Genomic DNA, 27,070 nt, shown 5'->3' on the forward strand with positions numbered 1-27,070 from the left:
TGTGAAGAACTACTGTATGTTCCAGGATGCAAATTAGTTTAGGACACCACCCATCGCGTGACAGTCATTCACAATAATTCCCTTAAAGCACTTTGCTTCTTTTTAAATACTGTTCAAATGAGCGTTGGTGTTGAAAGTCTGTTACTTTTTCAGTTGTTGCACCTACTGGATTTATTAGGTCTTTAGTCTGAATGGCAACAAAATCAGGTAGGGAATACATCTTCGTCTTTTAAGTCCCCCATTTAAGAGGTCAAAGTCTGATTAAAATGAACCCTGATGGGTCCCCATGGAAAACACATTCTCTAGCCAAAGCACATCCACTACACACCAGTATATCAGCATGCCATTTAGTTAATGATTTGAAAAGCTCAAAACAGGAAAAAAAGGAAGTTGCATGACACAGAACAGAAGAACACTTGTGGTAAACTGGTTCTATTTAAAATCAGACGTCTAGTGTATTTAACTAGAAATCCAGAACATTGGTATGCAAAAAAAAAAAAAAAAAACCCAAAACATTGGTTTCAATAATCATAATATACCAAGACCTTAAGATCTGTAATAAATAATAAAAAAAGCAGCATTGCGTTTCTTTAAAAAAAATGTGGAAATAAAACTTGTATAAAAATGTGTATTTGTACAGATTCTTGGCCGTCACATATCCTTTCAGTGCCCACACTCATTTTTTTACACGTGTAAATACATTGTTGGCACAAGAGTAACTTCTTTCTACAACTGGAGCCAGGCAGACCCAAGACCACCATGCTAATGTCAGGTTTATTTTTGATACCTATGCAAAGCCAGAGAACAAAAGACTCGGTGCACATACCTAGAAATCTTTTTAAATTGCTATGCGTTACAGTACAGGTATGCTTAACATACTATTCAGAGATGAATCCAACCTGCTGTCCTGTAGTTGACTTTGCATTTAAAAACCTTGCACCATTAGGACACCATGCCAAAGTGTAAATTCCCATTGAAAGAAACCGCAATTAAAAAATCAGGTGTAAACTGGGTGCTAAAATCCTAGCAGAAAATAAAAGGAATACAAAAAAAAAAAAAAAAGTATATATTTCTTGGAATTCTATAAAATGCAGAATAACCAAATTAGCATCGCTTGCATCAGTTGTGTTCTCCAGGCAGGAATGGAAAGTTTTCAGTGGTCTTACCTGGCTGTCGATACTCTTCCGCGGTGCAGCAGGCGTGTTGGCGTACGAGCTGATGGAAGAGCTGGTGTTGATATCATCTGTACTGAGGTTGTCTATGGTGTCGCTGATCCCACTGCTCTCTGAACTACTGTCATCCCAACTGAAAAGAGAAGACGAAAAACAAAAAACCTCAACTTCTTGCCAATTTGAAACTATATAGCTTAAGCAAAGCTAAAAGCCTTGAAATCAGGAACTGCAGATTTATTGTTCTTATGGTATTATGGCTACATACCAGCACTGTTGCACATTTTTCAATTGCCTTTTAATTACTGAACCATGCATGTACATTAGCTTTATGCCACACAAGGGGCAGTCTGCTTGGTTAGCGTACAATTGCTTAAATCAATGTGTGCCTTACAGTCTACCAGTCTGTACACTTTAAGCTATAATTTAACAAAGATGATATGTTTAAAATAATAATTAACTGGAGATAGCCTTAAGCACTCCTAGAGAAAACATGTTCTCTGCCTACCAGTAGGTTTCTAAACCTAAAGAATTTTAATGGCCTTCAGCATGTTCACTTTAAACAAAAATGTTAATTTACCAATGCATTACTTAAGCCTAATATAATAAAAAGCTAACAGATGCACTGCAATGAACAACAACACCGTTGTAACATTGAATGCCCAATGCAAAACAAGCTACTAATAAATGTGCAGTCCAGAAAAAAAAAATGTTCAACGCAATAAAATAAATACAGTGGTCTCCAGCTAAGAGAGAACCCATCGGGACGCAAGCGAAGTGTTCTTATAGCCAAAGTATTCTCTAAGACTGAGTTGACCACCAGACACATGATTTCCATTACATGAGTAGGTGTTGCTGATATTGGACTCCGCTCTCGCCAAGATAAGAACCAACTAAGACATAGCTTCTTTTACTGTAAACTAATGTGATCCATCTGCGTTTCCTTCCATATGATGATGTAGATATCCTTCTGCCGGGTGTTGATGGCTGAAATGTAATGCTGGCTCCAGCCTGTTTTGCCTCCCTGTCGCATCAGCACACACAACGGCTGCAATGCTGGCTCCAGGGATCAACCACAGTGCGGCCTTCCTAGCGCATCAGCATGACAACCGTCTGGACTGAGCTGTGTAGGGTACTTCTCTGGGGTCTTCAACTGGGCACCTTCCATCCTTGGTGTTTCGTCAGATAGCCAGTGTGTTCTCCAAGACGGAGTTAGCCACCAGACACAATATGAATCAATAAATAAGTAAATAAATACATACATATGTATTACTCATGACATGACACACATGCATCAACATGTGAAAGAAAAACCAATTGGCAAGTGTATGTTAATAAACTATAATAATAAAGTAACAAACTAACATTAATAAAACTAAAGCAAAACAACACGGTCAAAAAGCTTGTACTATGAAATTAGCTGGAGGGTGTGTTTCGGGCTATCACAATGCAGAGGCAAAAATAATAGGAGTTACTTAGGGCTAACTTAACATTAATAAACTAACTGTCACCCCTACACACATTACAAAATGCAGCAACAATATACAAGACATGCACATTATTTAACAGAATGGTGAAGCAAATCACCAGAACGGGAAACACCAAATTGCTCGGCGACTTGTGTCTGATTCAGGTTTTTTTCAAGAGCTCGAACAATTCCCAACTATGTGTAGCGAGAGAAACAGAGGCGCTTTTTGCAGTTTGTTTACATGCCGTTTTGTAGTGATGAGGTGCACTCGTAGAAACCAGAATTCAAAACAATTCAATGATATGACATTAGTTCTGGAAAGATTTAATAAACCAAATCAGTGTCCCTCAAGACACTCTCTCGATGACAAGTCGCTTTTTTACAAAACAGTACTGTATCCATTGTGAACAAATCGCCAGCAGTGCCAAGAAGGTGTTCTTTCAAGCGAAGTTCCTGTTCCTTTAGCCAGAGCATTTACCATGGGGAAAAATCTGTTTCACCACAAGGGTGTTCCCTTAGGTGAAGCGTTCTCTTAGGAGGTGTTCCTATACACGGAGACTACTGTGTGTGTGTGTGTGTGTGTGTGTGTGTGTGTGTGTGTGTGTATATATATATATATATATATATATATATATATATTTTTTTTTTTTTTTTAAGCTTATTTTTTAAATCTCAAAACACTTAAATGATAAGAAGGAAGGGCAAAGGCTTTATAAAGCTTGCCAGTGATCGCCTTGTTTATAGAGTACAGTTTTCAAGGGCGTTCAGGAGCATTTAATGATTACCAGCTTGTCCACAGGCTCTGTGTCTGTCATTTCAACAAGCTTCCCAAGCCCCACAGATTACACAGCCTGGGAGCTCTGTCAGCTAATGAAACCCCAAGGTGTCTGTTTCCCAGCTTTGTAATACATTATTATTATTTATTTCTTAGCAGACGCCCTTATCCAGGGCGACTTACAATCGTAAGCAAATACATTTCAATACAATACAAGTAATACAAGTAATACATATGTGCATCATAAAGAAACCTACATGAAAAAAAAAACCTTTTTATATTACTGTAACCCCATCACTGTGCATGAATGTTTTTTTATATTACTGTAACCCCATCACTGTGCATGAACATTTTTGCTCCGGTTTTCCATTTATCAAATTCTGAACCCTCCAAATAAGGTAAAAGAAAGAATAATTTCCACAAATATGCACCAATTCTGACTAGGAAAAAAGGTTATGTTGCAAAAAATTCACCTGTAAAAAATGTTTGAGCTTTGTCACCCAGAAAGAGGAAAAGCATATATTGCAGTACGATATGGTTTAACAGAGCTACTGAAATACACAAAGCTTGATAATGCTTGAGCTGTTGAATGATGCAAATTTCACCAGTCTCCATCTATGGATGACAACTTGCCATGCAGATCAGAATACCTTATAACATGGCCTTTATTCTTCCTGTCTGTCAATGTCCTCCTGACCGAGAGAGAAGAAAGCCTCAAAATATACAGTGAATAAGAAGCTTCCTTATAACTACCAGAGTAACATGGTGTTTGAAACTATCAGGTGTGGCTATCTTTCTCTCTTGAAGTCAGGCTCTGCCATGTTTCAGTGATTAATTTCCTTTGTTTTTTTTACCCCTTCTCATGGTTAACCAACCAAATCCAGGGTTAATGTTTATTAACCTTAGACCAGTGGTTCTCAATCTGTGGTCCACGGAAAGGTTACATAATTACAGAAAGGAAGCGGCAGCATAGTTTATAGATCCCATTGCAAACCCTTAAAAAACAGCTACAGAAGCAGGAAGAAAATGCACTCATGGAGAATATCCAAGTTAAAAAAAGTTCTAACCTCTGTGTCATGTGCAGTTTGAGTGTGTAAAACGTATACTTTACTAGGGATTTTTCGTGTATTGCGCTCACATGCACTCAACACAGCAGCTTGTAAAGTAAGGGATAACACACGACAGGACGTGTGTTGTGTTGCATTAACATACAGTTGTAGGTGGGTTGGAGGCACGAACCAACAAAGCTGTATGTTAATGCAACACAACGCACAAGCCCTGGAGTGTTTCCCCACTTATAAAAACGGATACAAGATAATAAAACAAAAACAAAACAAAAAAACAGCTGTATTATATATGCTTCTGCTTTGGAGAACAATAGTTGCTCAAACAAGGTTCTATTTGTTGTAAATGTTAAACTGAAGGTTTTCAGCATTTCCAATTATTGTAATTTATTGTGTGGGCCGCCGAGAAAAAATAAAAAAAGAATCCAGGTGGTCTGCAAACAAAAAAAGTTTGAGAACCACTACCTTAGACAAAGACAGTAATGCTTAAAACTCATTTCTAGGGCAGCAGTGTGGAGTAGTGGTTGGGGCTCTGCAGTCTTGACCGGAGGGTCGTGGGTTCAATCCCAGGTGGAGACACTGCTGCTGTACCTTTGAGCAAGGTACTTTACCTAGATTGCTCCAGTAAAAACCCCTGTATAAATGGGAAATTGTATGTAGAAAATAACGTGATAACTTTTAACAATTGTAAGTCGCCCTGGGAAAGGGCGTCTGCTAAGAAAAAAAAATAATAAAAAACATAATTTCTGATGAAGATAACTCAAACTTCATGTTTCAGGTTACACAAATCACAATTTAGACTTTTTTTTGTTTCATCTTGAAGGCTTGTGTCTTTCATTGTCTAGGCTGTGGGTCCCTAAAGACTTCCTTATTCAAACAAGCCAGTAACCCCCCCCCCCCCCCCCGCCCCCCCTGCCCCCCGCCCCTTACCTTGTATACATTTAAAAACAGCTCTCCCTAAGTGGCCAAATGATACCATGTATCAAACTGCCCAGCCCTGCTGATCAGGTGACAGTGGGAACTGAGCTCCCACAGGACTGTATGCTACACTACGAACAAAGAGGCTCGGCTGTTGAGCCAAATGAGATCAGGAGCTAGGAGAGTGCGAAACGGGAAGCAGGAAGAAAGAGAAAGGAATGGAACAGTGTTGGGAGAAAATTCAATAAATAGAAATGTTTAAAAAATGAATAATAAAAACATCATTTTGTTTGGCACACACACACATACCCTCTTTTCACATTCTTCTCTCCGGTAAGAGGAACGTATCTGAACTTTAACTTACAGAACAATTGCCAACTTAAATACATATTTTTGCACATTTATTAATTAATTTACACACCTTAGAATAATCTAGGAGCCTCATTGTTCTCATCTGGAACATGCCTTTGAAATACTGTACAGAACACCCCAAGCAAGACTGTTCATTGAAAAAGACTGTGTAAAGCATTAATAAACACAGCTGGGATTTCTCATATCACTGTAGCCCTCGGCCCGTCAGCTTAGAACCACAGGAAGTTTAAAATCCGGCACTACAATAAAAACGGCTTAGCGTTATGCCAATATACTCCAATGGAGACGCAAGTAAAAGCTTTATACAAACATGACATCATGCTTTACCTTCTTGGGTTACACCGTCGACGACAGGAAGACATATATAACAAAACACAGCAGACAGACCACTGTATATAACAACAAAACACAGCAGACAGACAGCTGTATTGAGTAGCTACTACTTGACTGGTGGAACTCGTTTTTGGCTATTGTTCAACCCGATTGTTTCCAGGAGACTTCAGTGCCCCGAGGGCATACTGATAAAGCTGTGGGGGTTGTGTGTCTGTCCAAAAAGAAGGATTAGCAACAACCCATGCAGAAGTAAAGGGATTAATGTTACTGTCTCCGAGCCAGGAAAGGAGTTAATTTTCTTAACGGCCTACTCACTGATCAAGCAAGCAATGTGTTAACCAGTTTTTTTTTTTTGTTTGTTTTTTTTAATCTAAACCATGTCGTTAAATGTTACATTTTCTTTTTCTGTTGGTATTTGTCAGAATTTCTTATATTTTACTCTGATCCGTCTTCAACTTGCAACGTTTTTTTAGAATGCCAAAACTCTTTTACTGCAATGACACATCTGCTGTGCAGTCTTTTAACATGAAAGAGTCACAAACTTGCAACTTTAAAATAGAACAGTGTATAAAAATTCCTGAAAGATTAAAAAAGATACAGTAGGCATAATACTGTACCACATAACTGTCATGTAATTAAATAGCACTAGACACCTCTTTTTACATAGAATGACACTGCAGCAGCACATCATGCTTATCAAAGTACAATAAAGCGATGCAAAACAGATGTTCTTGCAATATGTCAGGCTTGAGGATTTCAATAAAAGCATGCCTAAGGGTTAAACCACCAGGCTTGCATTTTCATTTCAACGTTATCTTAAAATTATCAGCTCCATAATGCATAAAGAAGCACTGCACTGCACTGCACTGCACTGGTCACTAAAGTAGACATAGCAAGCTTATCAGATGTACATTCTTTTGCAAATCAGCAACCTACTGGCACCTAAAACACAGGACTGCATTTTAGGCTTTTGGTTACAAGATGCTTTAGTCTGCTGTCATATATAAATAATTTCTCAGCCTTGGGTACCTTTTTTAATTTTTTAATCATGCAGACAGATTACACTTTGTATTCAAACAATACTCAAGTATTTCATTTAATGTCAACAAAAACATTATTTTCTGATTAATATTTGCAAATGAAATGCATTTCAAAATAACAGTAATTAAAAAACAAAACAAAAAAAAATACATGCTTCTACACCAGAGATTCACCGAAAGTGTCAACTGTAAGCATAATTAAAAAGGAGTAAAAGTAAGTGACTTGGAAGAGCAGCTTTTCAGCTGTAGTTTGCTTTGTTCTTTTTTTTTCTACCTTGTTATGTTTGATGGCCAAAGCATTCCCACACTCCGCTGGCCACTCAGAGCTCCAGAGAAAGGGCTGAAGTTGACTTTGCAAGCAGACAGCTTCATTGAGCTTCTATGCAGTGCAGTGCTGTAAGCACTGTATCAGTGATCCCAGAGTTTTGTATCCAGGCAGTGTTAGCTTCAGCAGAACACAGAGCGCTCTGTGGAAACTGCAAGCGAGGGCTTGAAGGAGATCATTACCAAGCAGCCCTGGGAAGAAACCTGATCCCCCAAACTAAATTAACCTCCAACGTGCTGAAGGAGGTCAGGGCTCTCTACTGGAAACAAGTCAGCTCTTTAGAGCTGTGAAGCAGTGGCAGTGAAAACACTGAGCGCCAACTAGCACCAGGATCAGATACCGTAATTAACACATTAGAAGCTGCTGATCAAAGGCAAGCAAGGAATATTCTGATTAAAACCTTTATTATGGATTTACAGCTTCAGTGTGGTATAGAAACCAAAAACCCTTTCCCCTCCTTTTTGCATGCTTCTTAACAGCTGGGGTTAATTACATTACATGTTGTATTTTGTATTTAACTTTTTTTTTTTTTTTTTTTTTTTTTTTTTTTAAGATAATGGTTGTAAATGTAGTGATACTACCAAATTGCCTCCAAACACAGTCCAAACTCAAATCACAGTGGCTCACTATATAAAACAATTAAACACAATACTACAGCTAAATTAAACGCTCTAAAAATAACTCAATTTGCATTATTTTGATTGCGGACTGTCTGAAACGATGCGCTTTATACTTAATTATGGTACATGAAGCCAGTTGCTTGGGTGGGTTATGTGACATTTGCAAAGTCCAGCAGGGCAAATGTTACAAGTGGATAGGTTTCTTTAACAAATCCAATTTGCAAACTCAAAGAAAAGCTGACTGTTGCAGTCTGGCCTTCAGCCAATCTTAGGGAACTTATAAAGGTCAAAGAACAGGCCATGCCCGATTTTCCAAAAGGATGAGAAAACTGGTTAATAAAAACCTAAAAATAGCCAAAGGTAAAAAGAGGTCAGTGTTTCTCACTCCACAATTAAACACAAGACCAGAAGCATTTTGTATTATGAGCATACAATATCATAAAGAGATAATATAGAATATTCGCTGCAAAAAGAAATACATTTCTAGAAATTGTGTTTTATTATAGGTCTTCGTAAGTGTCCTATAAATTAGAAGTACTAATTGAATTAAAAAGGATGCAAATGCAAAGATTATCAAAGAACACAGTCACGGTTCCCTCCCTATGGAGAACCCTGAAGCCTGTGTGGGGAGGCAGGCAGGGTCTTGCTTAAGCACAGGAGGACTTCAGGATGTGCCTTCATGGCTGGAGGGGACCCTGTTGGAAACGGAAGGGTTAATGCCTGCCTTTTCCCAATGAAGCATGAGGGCACAATTAGAAAAGTTCATACAAGCCAAAAAAGGAGTAAAAATTCAACCCAGCAACTACATTACTGCACACGTATATTGTTTCAATTTGAAATAATTCTAATTAATGAATGAAATCGCAGTAGATAAAAGTAAAGTTCACAGCCAGTCAACTACACATATCTGCAGCTGGAGCCCTTCTCTATATTTAGCTGGATCACTGATGGATAAAAGATAGAAGCTCCACTGCTGCCTTGTGTCTGTCTCCACCTTGTTTGCTCTCTGCATATTTGTGTCACGACACAGGTGCTGTCGGGACTGTCGCGACACGGCTGCCGTTGGGACTGTCGTGACATGGGTGCCGTCGGGACTGTTACAGCCCACGGAGTTGATCTAAAAGGCAATGGCTGTTTTCTTCGCACAGAAACACTCATTATTCACTCTAAAACAGATAGCCGCAGTGGACTGTCTGGGGTGAAGCAGACCGATCTGAAAGTTTCAGTGCTTCATCATGGTGAATGGATCTGAAATTGCTGTCTGTGGATTTTGACTTGTTCTTCAGAACAATGTTTGTACAGCATGTGTTTTGCTACATTCCCTACTGTATGTGTTGTACACAGCTATATTTACTGTATAAACCCACACCCTGTAACCTTGATGACAGAACACATTAAGATATAAACAAGACGTACTGTACAGTACTAGTGTCCATCACAATCCATTCAGGAAGTCTTTTATCAAATTCCAACAACAAAAAAACAACCCTGCTACATAAAAACTAAATTGTTTATATGCATTGGAAAAGGCTCACATTGTTTTATTTATTATTATAATTCTTATTATTTCTTAAGGTCTTCAAGATTTAAATACAATCACTAAACATCATGAAAGTCCTTGGTATCTATAGGCAAGGAGTGCAAACAATGTGTTTCCAAATAACTAAGCACTGTGCTGTATCGTGGGCTACACTTTATCAGAAAAAATGTGCACGTTTATATTACCTACAGTAGTTTCTCATGCAGTCTACATAAATGAATACCACATTCCAACCTACCGAAATAAAACCTGCAGTATGTAAATCACACAAGGTTCTGAAAAGCGTACAAAATGATAAGGTAATCATGTCAGGGTCTCAGTTACCAGCAAACACAACTCAATATTCTTTTTGAAGAATTGGAATTTTATGGTAAAAACAGAAAAGAAGCCAAAACACAAGATGATGTCAGATGAAAAGTACTTTGGGTATTCTTAAACTTGATTTTGCAAACACTGTAATCTTAAAATTCTGCCAATAGCTTAATCTCAAAACCCTAAGCAAACCCCTTGGGTTTAAAATAAATATTTCAATTCTGCTTCATTTCAAATATGTTTAAGATTGGACCAACAAACTCTTGAAAACATTTTCGTGCATCAATGCTGTAAAGATTACATTAAAAAAAAAGAATAATGCTTACTTTTTTTTTTACTATTTTTTTGGCAGAAAAAGGCTTACTGCACCAGTTATGCAGAAACACTAATATAAGCTTGACATATACATACATTAATAAAGACATGTCAACATTTGTTTTAGCATTTAATAGCTATGGGTGTTCCAGACAGTTACTTAAACATTGCTAATATCTTAAATATTCACATGCAGTGGTTTAATGGAAGGCTAAATTGAATGCTGGTTTGCAAACAATCAGGCAGCACCCTTATAGGGCGAGGCTGTACCTGGTCTAGCTGTGAATTTTCATCATAACCTGTTGAATCACATGCTTTGCTCTGTAGTGAGAATTGAGTTAAAACCGGACAGGTACTGCACGCAACATAGCCACCCCTTACTGAGTCAAACAAGAGTCACTCACATTGCCCTACCCCGCTCCTGGAATTCTCAAATCAACATGGCATTCTGATGCAACACTGCTGCGCCTCAAATTAGCACACAGCTCCAGTATGTTAGACTCACGTACTATATTGATATGGATTGTTAGCTCACTTGCTCATATCCTACCCTTGTGTTCAGCACATTTATAATAATTGTATGATTTTTTTTTAAAAACAGTCCCTTACGTATTCTAAAAGAGGCTCGACAAAAAAAATAACATGATATGTAGGCCATCAGGAAAAAGAAATTTCTCAGGGAAGCAGCTCGCACACACACTACACGCTACTCCACTACTCCGCTCACTCCACTGGCTCCCGATCACCGCTCGCATCCAGTTCAAGACTCTTGTACTAGCCTACAGATGCCTTGACCAGACTGCACCCAGCTACCTCCAGACCCTCATCTCTCCCTACACCTCCACTCGACCTCTCCGCTCCGCCTGCACTAGAAGACTGGCTCCACCTCCGCTACGCTCCCCTGCCTCCAGAGCCCGCTCCTTCTCCACCCTCGCTCCGCAGTGGTGGAATGACCTTCCCACAGATGTCAGGACTGCCCAGTCCCTGACCACATTCTGGCGCCTCCTTAAGACTCACCTCTTCAAACAGCACCTGTAGAACTCCTCTGTTTTTATCCTGAGACACTATCACCCTTCATTTAAATGCGCTTTATTTGCTCTTATCTGCCCCCTATTTTACTGCATTTAATCCTGTACTTCAGAATACTGTAATCTGCAAAGTGTTTAACCTGTAGTATTTTGTATTTAATCATATCCTGATGTAACTATCACTATTATCTGCTGTATTATTGAATTGTATTTTGTCACACTTGTACTTTGCTTGAACAAAAGTTATTGTATTTATCTCGCTCTTATTGTATTACTTGTATTGTAACACTTGAAATGTATTTGCTTATGATTGTAAGTCTCCCTGGATAAGGGCGTCTGCTAAGAAATAAAAAAAAAAAAAAAAATAAAAAATAATAATAATAATAATAATAATAATAATAATAATAATAATAAAGCCCAAACCTACATAATTATACCCCAATTTATTTGTGCTTTTCAGTCACTTTCTTTGAAAGCACCAAATCTAATGAATTTTACACTGCCCTAATTTCCATATGGCACATGGTAAACTGGCACATTTCATACTGCTAGGCAATTATTGTTCATGCATAAAAAGCAATTTCATGGTCTCAAATAATTATATTCAAAACAGTAGTATTGAAATGCCACTCTCCTCATAACGGTTTTGCATTTTTCCCCCCATAGTCTGTTCAGGTTTCTCAATGCCGATACTTTGTAAATCTGTAACACTGCCCTCCCCAGCTCCTTTGTTTTTAATGGTAAATAACCACCGTCCTTTATTTGCTCACCAGTGTTTTATTTACAAATCCTCCTCCGAGCCTTAAACCCTAACTTGTGCACCAGACTAGAAATCAAACAAGGCCCTAAAATTCCTCATGTAGACACTAATTCTGGTTTATGCCGAAATGTGTTTTTTTTTTTTCATCTACCGTACTTCCGAAACAAGGCTGGAAAATGTAGGCAAATAGCTTAAAAGGCTGCAAGAAGTGTGTTTCCACTTAAGCTTTAGTCACTGGTGCTAAACATGCAAGTGCACCAGTATTTCTCTCAAGAGTAATGGCACAATCTACAAGTAGCAATCCTGTACAAAGCTGAAACCCCATTAGAAGCTGGTGACAATTCCAACTGCATTCCCATGGCATTTTCAAGCACAAACAAATAAATAGATAAATAAATACATAAACGTTTCTATTATATATAGCGCTTTCAACAAATTATGTGCATTTCAAAAAACATTGCAACTTAGTAGAGGAGTGCAATACTGGTTTCTTACCCAGCAGATTTACTGGTATCAATGTGAAGAATGTGCTCAAGAAAGCTAAACAGAAGGATGATTTTTTTTGTAAAGTTTATACACTGATAAGGCTTCAGCACACATCGTATTCAGTATACAGTTCATGTGCAATGGCTTACTGTACTGCACTTAAGCAGTCTGGTCACAGTATATTACAATGCGTTTCCTTGTTGGCTAAACCTCATTTTAAGCTTTCTGTAGTGCACGCACTGGTCTCCACGTAACACAAAAAAAGATTAAAACACTCATTCTCATATATACAATGGCTAATTCAACAACATTATACATTACAACAACCCGTTCCAGAAAGCGGAGTCAAAAACATGTGTTCCTGTCTAGACACCCGGAACACACAATTACCAAATATTCAGAACAAAGGGATAATACACAACTACATAGACAGCTATTTTAAGCAAAATAGCACCCTATTTGCATTGGTTAATGAGACAAAGAAAGATGTGTTGTTTAAGAGACAATGACTACCTCCTTACCTGTAGTCAGGGTGAAGCAGGTGTGTGCCTAGACAGAGCACAGACTTCTGAATTAGACGTGCCTGGTGAATCCCTCTACCTGGAGCTTTGAGCATGCTCCCTCTGACAGCTATCCCTGCCAACCACACCAGCTCAAACTCCAGCGCAGAATACTAATATACTATGATTGCTTTGCAGTAATTTAAATGCACATCCATTAGTAAAAAATGATTGCATGTCATTTCATTGAGAAAACAATAGACAATACAAGGTTGCAATATACTGCAACATTTTGCAGCTTGTTTCTAAAAGCAGCAAATTAGTTTGAAATAATATTCTTAGAGCATCTGCTGCAATACAGTCTCAAATTTCAAGTTTGGCGTGCGTGTATTGATGGGATTCTGATCTATGACTGCGTTTGAGAACAGATCTTTTTTCACAATCCTTAGAAGTAAATAAATTGCTTTGTTCAGTCGAGAAACCCAAAAGGCCAGCACTGTAGTTGGCTCTCTGAAGTATTCCACTACAGCAAAGCTACAGTACCATTGTAAAACCACAGTTACAACGGACTCATTGAAATATGAATATCAGAAATCTCACTGAAGACTCTCCCCTTCTCTCCTCCCTTCAGCATCTGGTCTCAGTTCACACAGCTGTGGTCAGACAGTAGAATCTTGTGTTTTACATCGGGGAGTTACCTTGTGTTACCAGCTGAAAAGATGAACATAATCACACACAGTATTCTCTGACACAGCTTTCTTTTAAGTGAACAACATGCAAGCCACAGGCGTTTCATTCATGCCCTTGCTCTTGTAAGCACTAATCTACAATACATGTTATCCAACATTTTTTACACCTTCAATTTCAACCTGACAAAATGATTTATAGTCCATGGGTTTTGATTTGCTGATTTTATTGTAATCTTTTAAATTCTGTACTATATTTGTGCGTACTATTGTAAGGTATGTGCAAATCCAGTATAACCTAGTATTCCCCAGGTTGATAAAGAAGCTTTCTTTTTTTTTTTTTTAAATGGCACATGTTATTCTATTCCTGCAATAACGCTTTCCCATTAAAAATACCTTCTACATGCCATGTGAAAAATTCTTCAGATACCCATGACTGAGTTTTTGCAAAACCCCACAAAAAGTAGCAAGTTAGGATAGCCGTGTGAGTGTGTGTGTGTGTGTGCGTGTGTGCGTGTGTGCGTGTGTGTGTGTGTGTGTCAGTGCAAGCAGCAGGCAGAAGAGCTCTGGGGACAACCGACACACACTATCTCTCAGTCTGAACAAAGAGAGAGGGGAATGACTCTATACAGAGGCCAGGAGCAAAACAAGAAAACGCTTGTTTGGCAATAAACAAGATTTAACATGGAATGCATAAAATAGAAAGAATAAATAATACTGTCCACCATACAATTCAGGCATTAGGCTTCAAGAGAAGACAAACCCATAATTTACATCTGCACCAATGTAAATCTACTGTATTACAGTGTATGCTATTATTTAATTGTATATGACATTAAAAGTCATTCAGTGATCTTTCTATTGTCTAGAATGATTCAGATTTTCAATTTAATACGGCTGACAAAACACCTACGGAAGAACGTGGGGACCAGGACTAAAAAAGGGGGCTATCTGACTGCTGCACCCCCCTTCCTTAACAGAAACTGAGCCAACTGCTAATTCCTTTGTTTCCTATTAAGTTCACACAGTCTATATCCTGTTTGATCATTAACACCATGATCAGACAGACAGGCTCCTTTCCATTCACATGTTCAAAGAGATCTGGTCTGTGTGTTAAATCCCCCTTGCAGCCTTGTATTCCTCACTACTCACCGGTGCTGCCCATCAGGGACAAGCCTATGGGAACTTCCCATCCAGCAATTCAGGATCAGTTTCCCAGGGTCTCTCTCAACAATACCAGTGCGGTAACACAATCCGTTCTTTAAAGTACACTTTCCTAATTTATGTTTCTGATTTTACAAGACAGACAGTTATGGAATTACAGCAGCAGCAGACACATGCGGAACAGAAAAAGAAAAATAAATTTAAAAAAAAGGCAAAAATGTAATTGTGTTATATGCCTAGCTTGCAAACTAATCTGTTAATGAACCTCGACTATTTTCTCTTCTTCAAAACCCTATTTCACCCCTACCTTAAAAAAAAAAAGATAAATCACTAATTTTTGCACAGTCTGTCCAACCCCAGGTCTGTGCAATGGACCAGACAGTTAGAACAGATGCCACAAGTCCCACAGTCCCAGTACCAATTGATATCCCAGATAAAGCTGCAGGCACACCACACTGTATCTCTGAGACAGCACGGAAACCGGATCTGCTTTTCTGCCCCGAGGAGATGGACTGGGGTCGGCGGGTGACTGAGGGGTCTGACAGTCGGGGTCCCTCCCAGCCCTGTAACATAACAGTTTAATGCTCAAGCAGGTTTGAAGCCCTAAGGGCAGCGAGGAGTATGAGACGCAATTTAAAAATAGATTTAAGAAAATAAAAATACTGGTACTGTATTAGATCAACGATGCAGGGGGTTATTATTATTTACCTGTTTTGAAACTAGCTGGGATTGAAACGCAAAACTAATAATATCCACACCCATTACATTAATCTGTTTCTGCTTCACATCCCCCTTTGACAAGTAATGTCAGGGATGGCAAGAAGCAGTCGGATTTAGTGCTACCAGAAACCACTGGGAAGATGTTAGTTTAAAACACTACATTTAAAGTCAGTCCATCATCTTAAAGAATAATGAGGATGATACTTAATATCCATAACAGTACAATTCACTGTACAAGCAACGAGAACCCTTTGGGTGATACCAGTCCAAATATACAAAATAATCCTGCAGTCTTTTATATACAACTGTATAGGAGTCCTTTCAAATCATACAAAAGAAACAACTGAAGTCTAAAGGCCGGAAGGTATCATGCCAAATGTAACACATATTTCCACTGGCACAAACACAAGTCAAACTAAAGCAGTTTATGGCACACTGAAATATCAATAAATCGGTCAGTTTCCCAATATCTGTGTACGTCAAACACAATCAACTGCCCTATATTAAGCCAGGGGGAGCTTTAAATTAAGTAAGGGTGTTCTTTCATTTACTTAACCCTGAGTTCAGAGGCTTCCAATGGAGGTCTCCAGCAATGGCATGCTGGCATTGACACAGAACATGAACCCTTATGATAAACATGGCAGAACTACTAAGCATACTGGATTTCTTTCCTTTCATTGCATAGAAAATATCAATTTCCTTCTTGCAAGACAATTACGAGTTCAACAATGCATTTTGTGTTCGAAATGCGGACTCCCAGATACACGGTGCCATTTCCAACTGCTGACAAGCGAGCTCAGCTGTGCTCTTACTGGTTCCATTAACCTCTCTCCTCTCTATTAAATTACCCTGTCTAGTTCTCGTTTCCATCGCTGCTTCAGGGCAAATGTATCTTGTAAGGTCTGTGTTTTATGCTAATGGAGTTAACATGCATAACCAAACTTCAATTAAACCAGACAAGTTAAAAAGATAGCTAACATTCCTATGAGGTATTACAGAATGACTAGCTATTCAAAAAAAAAAAAAAAACAAGTTAAATAACCTACTTAAAACTCCCATTTGTTAACAAGTGTTGTGGAGAAAGAATTAGACAGACAACTAGCTATGTTAGCCTTTTTCTAATGCAGTAAATACATAAGATTTAAGCAAGTTTATTCTTTTTGTTTCCTGTCTGAAGATCACTGTGCAGGAGTAAATACAAATCCACTAACTCACTCCTCACTGGTCTATGTGCCATTCTCACCTATATACACACACAATATCCTTTTTGTTTGAGCTAGAGAAAATATCAGTCTAATTTCAGTTAGCTAAAAAGGTGCTTTGTCTGCCATTTTAACAAGTGATACCAAATCAAAAAAAAGAAGCAGCTCATTTATCAAAACAATGAGTCAATGCCTTTGAGGATTTTGTTCCTCTTTCTTAAAAGAAGATATTAAGCATTGACTTATGATCCAAAGGACATGTGATTATTTTTGATAAGTGCTAAAAACATGTTATAAATCACATAGCAGAATACATGAAGTATACATTAAGTTCAAAAAAAGTTAGGCAGCCGGACCAGAAAGACCACTGAAATCCTGTATTCAAATGATCCCACTATAAGTAATGAAGCACTGACAGATGCTAATTACAAAACGTTCCTTTCAAGTCAGGAATTCAAGCGTAGCTTATTTCTAACCGATATCGTATATAACAATATAAAATTAAAATTCAGACAACAGTAACAGACCCTGTAAAATGCTGGCAAACATACAGTGATCACTGAATTTTCTCAAGCAGAACCACCACGCTGCCACAGACAAACCTGTTTTTTGCTGTGGTGTTTTTTTTTTTTTTTTTTTTTTTTTTTTTAATGACCAAACTATTAAAATGGACACATGAAGGACTTGGCCTACCTGTCAGCATCTCCAACCCCCATGGAGGTGTTGCGTTGCACCGTCTCCCTCACTGCAGCCATCCCATCAGGCAGTCTGTTCAGTCGACGGGTGTACAGGCCCAGTCCCCCATCAGTCAGGTAGCTGCACAAACACACGAGCAAACAGTCAAACAAAAGAAGTCAAACGTTGTGTCTTTATTATGACTGGCTGCCTACCAGCATGCCTTCCGATCCTTTTTTAAAAAAACATATTTATAAATCCGGGATAGTTGTTCAAGCCACTAGCCTTTCACCTCTCCACCTGGAGGTTTTAAGGACTTCAGCTATCACTGAACCCTAATCCACATCACAAAACCCTGGATAAGGGCGTCTGCTAAGAAATAAATAATAAAACCATTTAACTTGTGATGGACTTGTAGACTGAACTGTACCCACATCCTTAAGAGACTGGAAAGACTTGATTAAGATTGTTTGCCTTAAACTGAAAAAAAAAGAGTTTTAAATATAGCGTAGACTTCAATCGAATAATCACCAGACAGGATCCGTTTCCCTGAGCCTATTCCCCCAGACCTGAAGGGTCAAAGGATATTTGATACTTTCTTCTTTAAGGAAAACAGCAGTCATTTTAAACCTAAAGCACCCAAACCAGCTCTCACTAATGTATCACTGCTGCAAAATCTCTAATCCTTTCCACCTTGACATGGTTAAATGAATCAATACAGAAGACTGGAAGGCACACAAAGGAAAACCTCCAGACTGTTTTGCTAAAAGCACTGAGGGCTGTGCAGTATTTACAGTACCAAAACTATAAACAAGAATGCTTAGCCAACACAGTGGCAGAGCACTTTTCGCTTTGCATAATAAACAGCAAGGTAATGCTGTGGAATTTTGTTGCATTTACACAAACCTTTATTTTCGTAGTACACACTTATTCTTGAAAATGTTAAAGTTTCTAAAAAATACAGATTAAATAGATGACTTAAAATCTTCAAAAATAAATAAAGTAATACAAAAAAGAAGCCTCAGACATCAATATGCACAACTGTTCCGCACGATTCTCTAAATTACAAATAATACAGTTCAGATAATACAGTTCATCTGGAATTGATGTAGACAAGTTTAAATTAAATGAGGTTACTTTTAAAGAAATGGTTGTCAGATTCAATTATTCAAAACACAGCTCTTCTATTCCAAAGTTCTGTCAAATAAAATCCACTATGACCTTAAAGTGAAAGTTGACTCACTCACACACACACACTGGTAATGGTATCATGGAGTTCAAAGTACCTCTCCGCAAAATACACATGCTAAGTAGGTCACTTCTCAGTAATGGGGTTAGTGGTTGCCCCTTGTGGAGGGGTGGCTGACCCAGAAACTATTACTGATCAGTCATTGCCAGTAACCTGAAAGGCTACAGAGAATGACTGATCATTGCTGGGGCAGCCAAGGGCACTGGCATTTAGATAGAATGCCTTTCACCTCTAGGTCACTGGAGCCAGTTATGGCTGCAAGGAAGTACATCATAAAAAACTATAATCAACGGGTGCTCATTCCAGGCAGTCTCTCTAAGGTGAGCATGGAGAAGAAGTGCACCTCAATTCCCAGCACCTCAGATACTGCTTATCTACACTGAGCTGTATCTGAGATGTAAAGAGATGACTTTAGTCTCCAATACTAAAATAATCTATTATAAGATTAAACCAATGCTTTCAAGGTAATCTGCCAAGTCAAGACTGGTCTCTCACAGGGACTGCTATGGAACCAAAGTCTTACTTTGCACAATTACATTTCTAGGACTGATCTGATTATGGTGATCTTTTAGATTACTTTATAAATGAGAAAAATAAAAAAATAAAAAACACACAAGTCAAGCTGATGCACAGTTTAGCAACTTGCTTTGCCTGATAATGTATTTTTTTTTTTGGTTTTACAAAAGGTGCTGTATACAAATATGTTTTGTATAAGAGTGTTTACATATGTTAAACAGACTTGAATTCTAGGAGGTAACTGCTGGTAAACATCAAAGATTGTATATGAATATTAATTTTCTAATCTTTCTTAACATTTTCCTGAATTTATTTAACATATTGTTACATTGTAGTGACAAATGTTGGTTTAAAAAAAATAAAATAAACACACATTACTAAACTACCAAGCTGTAAGCTGCATTTACTGCAAACAGCCTACTGTATTTAACTATTAGCACAACACTTGAATCCCCTGACATACCTTGTAGTGTTGTACATTAGAGCAATCAGTCCCAAGCCACACAATGGATAAATAATCCTTGTACTCCCAGGTTTTCAAACAAAACAAAACAAATGAACAGACCATCAACTTGAGCAGCAAAGTTTCAGAAATATCTGTAGTCCTTTTTCAAAGTGCTATATCAATAACACTTTTCTTGGAGTATTCTTGTCCTCAAGTCAGCAGCCTCTGTTTGAAATGTTAACCATTTCCATGCCTTCTCCAAGTCTATCAGTCAAGATAATGAGTGCTGGAATGTGTGTCCTATATTGTGCTAGCCCTCTCTCTCTCTCTTTCTAGTCTCAACATATCACTGTGACTGAACTGAGTCGCAGCTGGCATGGGAGGCAGTCCCAATTACTTCTCAAATGGGAGGGAGCCAAGAGGAAGGATGCCTGGGGTGAGCTTGGAGTCACAGCCGCAGGTTTGTGCTGTTTTAAATTGCAAGCACAGGCAAGAGACCTCCAGGGGTTTGTGACAGTAGGTGTTGCTTAGCTAGTGATAGCAGGGGGCTGACCAAAGAATTGCCTAAGGCTGTAAGTTAGCAATTGTACACACAATTTTTTTTGTGTCAGTTTATTTAATCATTATTTGGGAAGAGAATTACCAACGATTAACAGAAAGAGAGATTCAGAATTAAAATATAAAAGTATTTCTGCACTGTAGGTGCACTGAAATGTTACATTTTAACCCACCAGTACTGTACTACATACAATACACAATTTTCTGGATTTCATTTGAGAAAGCGGTGACTCCGTGCAAAACATTAAAAAATCTAAATAGTTATCTTGGTGCCAACAGGTCAAAAATCATGATAAAATGAATAATTATAAATAATCTCCTTAAAAAGTATCAGCATATAGTCCAACTAAGTGTTTTGTACTATTGGCCACCCTTTCATTTCCACAATGCAATACATTCATACCCTTTACCAATATTTACCAGGATTCCCAGCAAAAACTACCTTGGGTAGGTGAGTGAACTGGGGAAAGGATCAAACTCCCCTTGAGGGTTGATACTGAACCTTAGCAATCTGGCAGGTAATTGCCCAAATATCAGTCAGGAATTTTATCAAGTAGCATTTTTTGGGGTGTTTCACCTTAATATCAGGAATCAAAGCACCACATGTTTACAAATGCACCTGAGGCACTTCCATGCTAATAGCTGTTTAGGTGTCTTGCATACCCCCCCCCCCCCAAAAAAAAAGTGAGACATCTACCAGAACAATTAATTAACCCTTTTAGACAAACCTACTGCGGAGTCTCTAAACAGTTCACTTGTCTGAATGAATTTAATGCCATTGCAATTAAGCTATTTTGGTGCACAAAAAGAGTGAATTATATTGTTTTGGGTGTAAAAACAAATGAATCAAACACCTGAAACGTTACAAAATGACTCTGAGTGCTATTAGAAGGAGTGAATCAGTGCTTTTACCCATCTAGCTTTCCATCTTAGCAGTTTGTTGTTTATTTGTTTGGTTTAATGTTTAATCTTAAAATACAGTGGAAAGATAACATCAACCTTTACACTCTATGTAAAATAAAAACAAGACACGCATGGGCCGACTCAATCAGTGATACCAGATTCCACTGGAAGGTTACAGTCCTGTAATCTCCAGCACGGAGACACAGAAGCACCTCCAAGGGTTAAAGTTCTTATTTAACAGTGGGTGCTGTCTATTTACCCCCCTCTGAAGCACAATCTAGTCACAGTCGACCTTAGAAATGCCCCTCTGCAAAGAAAGAGCACACAGGAATCTACTTCCTGGACAGCAGCGGCTTCACCGCAGTCAAACGGAGCTGAGGCAGTAACTGTGAGCCGAGTCACAGCCGTCTGTTTGCAGTACAATTATACACTCGAAATGCTTGCTTTGCGAACCTCAGTCTTCCCACAGGCCAGTATCATCTGCTGGAACAGCCATTTAAAAATAACAACTTCCCCATTGTGAAGTAGGTGCCATTTCTTAGGTTATTTGTTCAGGCACATTTGGTTAGAGGACGATGAGCATTTGATGAAAAGACCTCAACTCAATTACAGCCTTTACCACCCCAGCTGCTTCAGACCGTCTCCGTCTTTTGAGTTCTTTTTACTATCTCAGGTTTATCACCTGTGAACAGAAATGTGAAGCCACTATTTAATAAAATAATAATGCTTCAACACTTAATGATTAACTTCGAATACAAAGAGAACACATAGCAGGAAACAGTTCTGTGTGATGTGTACTGTTATTATTTATTTATTTCTTAGCAGACGCTCTTATCCAGAGCGACTTACAATTGTTACAAGATATCACATTATATTTACATACAATTACCCATTTATACAGTTGGGTTTTTACTGGAGCAATCTAGGTAAAGTACCTTGCTCAAGGGTACAGCAGCAGTGTCTCCCACCGGGGATTGAACCCACAACCCTCCGATCAAGAGTCCAGAGCCCTAACCACTACTCCACACTGCTGCCCGTACTGTACATAAATCAAACCCCTAAACAGCTTCATTTATTCTGAATAACTTTTTCTAATCACAGTACATTCTCTGGAGTGGCTCGTCTAAGTCAGCGTTTTATAAGTCTAATGCATGACTTCTCCTTTACCGCATGTTCAGCTATGTCTTATATTAATTCAAACTCAACAATCACATAACATACATAAGAAAGTTTACAAACGAGAAGAGGCAATTCGGCCCATCTTGGTCGTTTGGTTGTTAGTAGCTTATTGATCCCAGAATCTCATCAAGCAGCTTCTTGAAGGATCCCAGGGTGTCACCTTCAACAACATTACTGGGGAGTTGGTTTCAGACCTTCACAATTCTCTGGGTAAAAAAGTGCCTCCTATTTTCTGTTCTGAATGCCCCTAATCTCCATTTGTGACCCCTATACATATTATTAGAGGCATTGTGCATCTACTCCTGACTAAGTGGCTGTTTCCCCGATTCTGGCTGTATTAATGTACTGTCAGGGTTATAACTTCATTAGCTAGGCTGAAAAGCAGAAATGTTTATGTACTTTTCTCTGCCTATCTTTATCTGGCTTGCCTACACTGCTTATTTAGGTTGGTAACTTAGAAGTGCTGACCAAGGTTTTAAAAGCATTTTTTTTACCTCTAATTTGTACTAGCATTATAAATCAATGGTGGTCTTTTTCTTCTGTTGACTATCTTTTGGTTCTTGTGCCGATTCCAAAAGCTTCCAAAGACAACGCTATAGATGAAAGGTTATTGCTGCTTCCTGTACCCTAATCACTGCATGTGCTGCAGTTTGAACAGACTCCAATGGTCAAGCTGCAATCTGACCACCAAAAAGTACCAGAAGGCAGCAGTTAACATGTTAAAATGTTAATAAAGCTAATAACGGGTACATGACTTAAAATCACTGGTTTGAATACTCAAGGGGAAGTCCAGTAAATCACTACATTACAATGTTCTACCTCCACCTAGCTGAATTTCACAAGAGCAATTATGTTCAATCAGCCCATTTAAAAAAAAAAAAAAAGATGATCTCCAAGTTAAAACCACTTCTGAAATAAATTACACTTTGAAATCTTAACCATGCTGATGAACTTAAAAGACATATGTGGTTGTCTTAAAAACAGCTTACTTTTAAACACCACGTATCAGGCTTTGGAGGCAAAACACAGTTCATTTAAAAATTCAGAAGAAAAAAGAAAAAAAGAAGTATGTACACATGTTCCTAAGCCCAACAATGAGATGCAAGCTTGCACATGCAACCAGTTCTGCATAATACAAGCTCTAGGGTGGAACAACATGGCAGTCAGCTAATAACCAAAATGCCTTTGTAGTTAATCACAAAGCGGCAATGGAAAAAAAATTATTCTTAAAGCACACTGGCTATGTATTTATACATTCTACTCTTAATCTAAGCCTCTCCATTGTGTCTCGGATATGAGACTATGAAAACGTTTGCTATCAAATCACAAAACTTGTGACAACTCTCGACATGTTTAGTGTGCAATGGCAACACTGCAATTATGCTGTATGAATAACGAAGTCACTCATTTATAGTATATATCACTAATGTATCAGTTGTTCTTAATACCAGATTGCCAACATTAAGGCTGATCTAGAGCTTAAAAAGAAGGAACTCAGCAGCACCCTTTCAAATACCATCAGCCAGCAGAGCATGTTTCCACTGCACCACACATCAAATCTATCACAATTTGTATACTTCTGTTAGCCAAATAAAGAGGCATCGGCTGTCTTGCACCCTCCAATTAAATCAGCTTCAGTCTATGTTTCAACAGAAATAAATTAACATTGAATATGACATGTGACACCTCAAGAATTCTCGAACACACAGCCTTTCAAGAGTGTGAACGACAAAAGAAATGTGTACTCTACAATACAGACGGTGCTCAACAGAAAGAACCGGTGTTTTATCAAATTCTGAATATCACTGTGTACCCAAACAATTTGCCTTCGAGTGCTGTAAGGAATCTGTTTCTTTAAGAAAGCTTGCCTGTTGGCAGCTTCTTCATTGGCATGTTTAACACTGTAGTGCGTTAGCTGGGGTGTTGACCATCTTGCGAGACTCCGCTCTTAATTAGCTAAAAGGGAGTGTGCGTTTTCCTTCTGCTTATATCCAAAAAAATGACCTGTTAGCCATTACTGGTTCTTTTCATAGTACTATTCACTGCTGTGTGTCTTTCAGACTCCTCTGTGTACTCATAGTTTCTTATACTGGTCACCGCGTGATGTCTTTTAGTAAAGTGAAGCTACACCAGCTGTATGCAACCGCCAAATAAATAAAAGGGCTGCTTGTTTTATTTTCTCTACCAGATACAAATTAAAGTTCTGTTAGCTTCCCTCAACTGCCCTCCTAATGCTCCTCAATCCTCTGTATCTTAAATAACCCAATACATTGTAATGGTTATTTTGACACAGACGCTAAGAGCTGAAAAGAAACTGAACTCCACATCATTTGATACATGTAGGCCTTTAAACCAGAACTAGAACTTAAGATGTAAAAATAATAATAATAATAATAATAATAATAATAATAATAATAATAATAATAATAATAATAATAATAATAATAATAAACCTTCATATCCCATTAATAATTAAAATTCTTGTCATTCTTGTCACTCAAACTCTGTGGGAAGCGGTTTTTAAAAACTCAATCTGCCAACAAGCTACTCAAATAGCTTTGTATAAAATGAAGAGTCAGGAATAATATGGGTCAAAAGAAAAGAAAGTTAATGAATCTTAATATGAAGCAAATACAGTATATTACATATATTATTACAGAATTTCATTTTTATAAGACTGAACTAATATGCACCACCTTTAAATTTAAACCCTGTTTGGATAAAAAAAAAATCTACTCTTTAAATCCCTAATAAAATCAGGTCTTTATGCACAGTCCTAGGCACTGCCAAAATGTTTCCCATGACCCCTATTTGTCTAAGAGCATTTTGAAAAGATTATTTTCACTAGACAGCTCTATATTTAAAATACTAGGCTGTCTTGCTTTTTGCTGTGCCAATTAAAACACAATGTAAGGAGTTAGGCATCAAATACAATAATGGAAAGCAGAAAAATCTGAAACACCAAATCGCATTTTTTTTTTTTTTTTTTTTTTTTAATTTAGTCGTCGCCAATTATTTTGCCCCGGTTTTCACCCCAGTTTAGCATGCCCAATTAGTATCTGTATCCCCGGCTCACCGCTCGCAACCCCCCCGCCGACTCGGGAAACGGAGGCTTGAACACGCGTCCTCCGAAACGTGCTCCTTCCAAGCCGTCATTTTTCGCACTGCAGATCCACAGCAATGCCACCAGACCTATAGTGCCGGAGGACAACACAGATCTGGCGGCTCTGCTGCAGAGCCACAGGCGCCCTATCGGCCACAGGGGTCGCTGATGCGCGGTGAGCCGTGGATTCCCCTGCCGACCTAAGCCCTCCCGACCCGGGCAGCGCTCAGCCAATTGTGCGCCGCCCCCTAGGAACTCTCGGTCACGGTCAGCTGTGACATAGCCTGGACTCGAACCTGCGATCTCCAGGCTATAGAGCACATCCTGCGAGGAGCGCCTTTACTGGATGCGCCACTCGGGAGCCCCCCCCAAATCGCATTTTTAAATTATGAATGCACCTTACTTGATCTTCCAAACTCAAAGTCAAAACACACTGTAACAAACAAAAAAAAAATTCTAAAAGCATCAATTATAATGTTTTTTTTTTTTTTTTTAAATCCACATCCTTCGAGTCCTTGCATATTTGTATATAATAAAATCAAGAAAGAAAACTGAATTGAACAAAAACCCTGAAGTCTGCAAGAGCTACACAAATGCTGGTTTCATTCTCCGACATACCACAAGGTGGAGTAAAACTACTGTTGCAAACATTTCTCAGTCTTTTACCATCTAAATGAGTTATTTGAATGTTGTTCTGACTACATTGCTTAAAGGGGGGGGGGGGGGGGGTATGCTCTCACAACCTACTCATACATCATATAAATACTGACACCTCGTGGTTATATGGAAGGTTACAGATGCACTATCAAGAGGACATTGTTAGGGATACAGACACAAACCAACCACTATATTTCAATAACTAAAAGCAACAACTTACCCACTAGACACATCATCTGTCTGCAATTTTTTTCCAAGTACATCCCCGTCGCTCATGTAGCCTGTAGCTTCCATGTGGATTCCCTCTAAATCCAGGTCATCCTTGTCAGCAAGGTCCGCACTGCACACGTTACTGCCCCGTGCTGCCAGCTGTCTCCTGAGGGGGGCTGAATACATGTACCTCCCAGACTCTGAGTTTATAAAGCGACTTGCATTGCCCCGAGGAGGGAACCCGTTCCCCAGCGAGGGGGCATCTCCGGCCTGCAGGCGAGGGCTGGACTGTCCCAGTCGCCAAGACAACGGCGTTGACCTCGCCGTCAAGCTCAGGATGCTGCGCCCGCTGATCTCAGTTGTGACGTTGCTGTCGAATGTTGTTTCCAATGTGCTGGAAATAGAAAAGCAAGAGAAATAAAGTCAACCAGACAGCACTTGAAGGCTATATTAAACATCCCTTACAAACGTTTCTTATGTGTACTCTTACAGGGTTGTGTATTAATTTGGTGTATATTGTAAAACTATACTGGTAGTTTCTTAAATTTCCTATTACAGTACAATTACTACAAGACTCAATTTCACTAGAGTACGGGAGTCAGACACCAACATGCTACACAATACTACAGTAGAACGCTATAGACAATTATTGCATGGTATGTTTTCTCTGGAATAATAACAATTAGCAATAGAACACAAATATTGTATAAGGAATCCAAGGATATAAATCAATAATAAAAAAAAGGAAAAAAAGATTAAATATTGCCATATCTTACGA

General features: G+C 38.6%; 1 protein-coding gene across 16 annotated transcripts in view; it reads right to left on the reverse strand.

Moving 5' to 3' along the window:
* LOC117434877 (neuron navigator 2-like) overlaps positions 1 to 27,070 on the reverse strand; it is a 171,628-nt gene that overhangs the window by 31,895 nt on the left and 112,663 nt on the right. For 15 of the 16 annotated variants that reach the window (XM_059003132.1, XM_059003122.1, XM_059003121.1 and 12 more), the window contains 3 exons: positions 26,303 to 26,686; positions 17,491 to 17,613; positions 1,167 to 1,305 (listed from right to left, as the gene is read on the reverse strand). In XM_059003132.1, coding sequence (XP_058859115.1) covers positions 1,167 to 1,305; positions 17,491 to 17,613; positions 26,303 to 26,686 — 646 coding nt within the window. Of the gene's footprint in view, positions 1 to 1,166; positions 1,306 to 7,413; positions 8,397 to 17,490; positions 17,614 to 26,302; positions 26,687 to 27,070 lie in introns of those variants that run through there. The other variant, XM_059003134.1, reaches the window with a different exon arrangement.

Source organism: Acipenser ruthenus, chromosome 28 (genome assembly GCF_902713425.1).
Source record: "Acipenser ruthenus chromosome 28, fAciRut3.2 maternal haplotype, whole genome shotgun sequence".
In the NCBI taxonomy this organism is placed as follows: Eukaryota; Metazoa; Chordata; class Actinopteri; order Acipenseriformes; family Acipenseridae; genus Acipenser; species Acipenser ruthenus.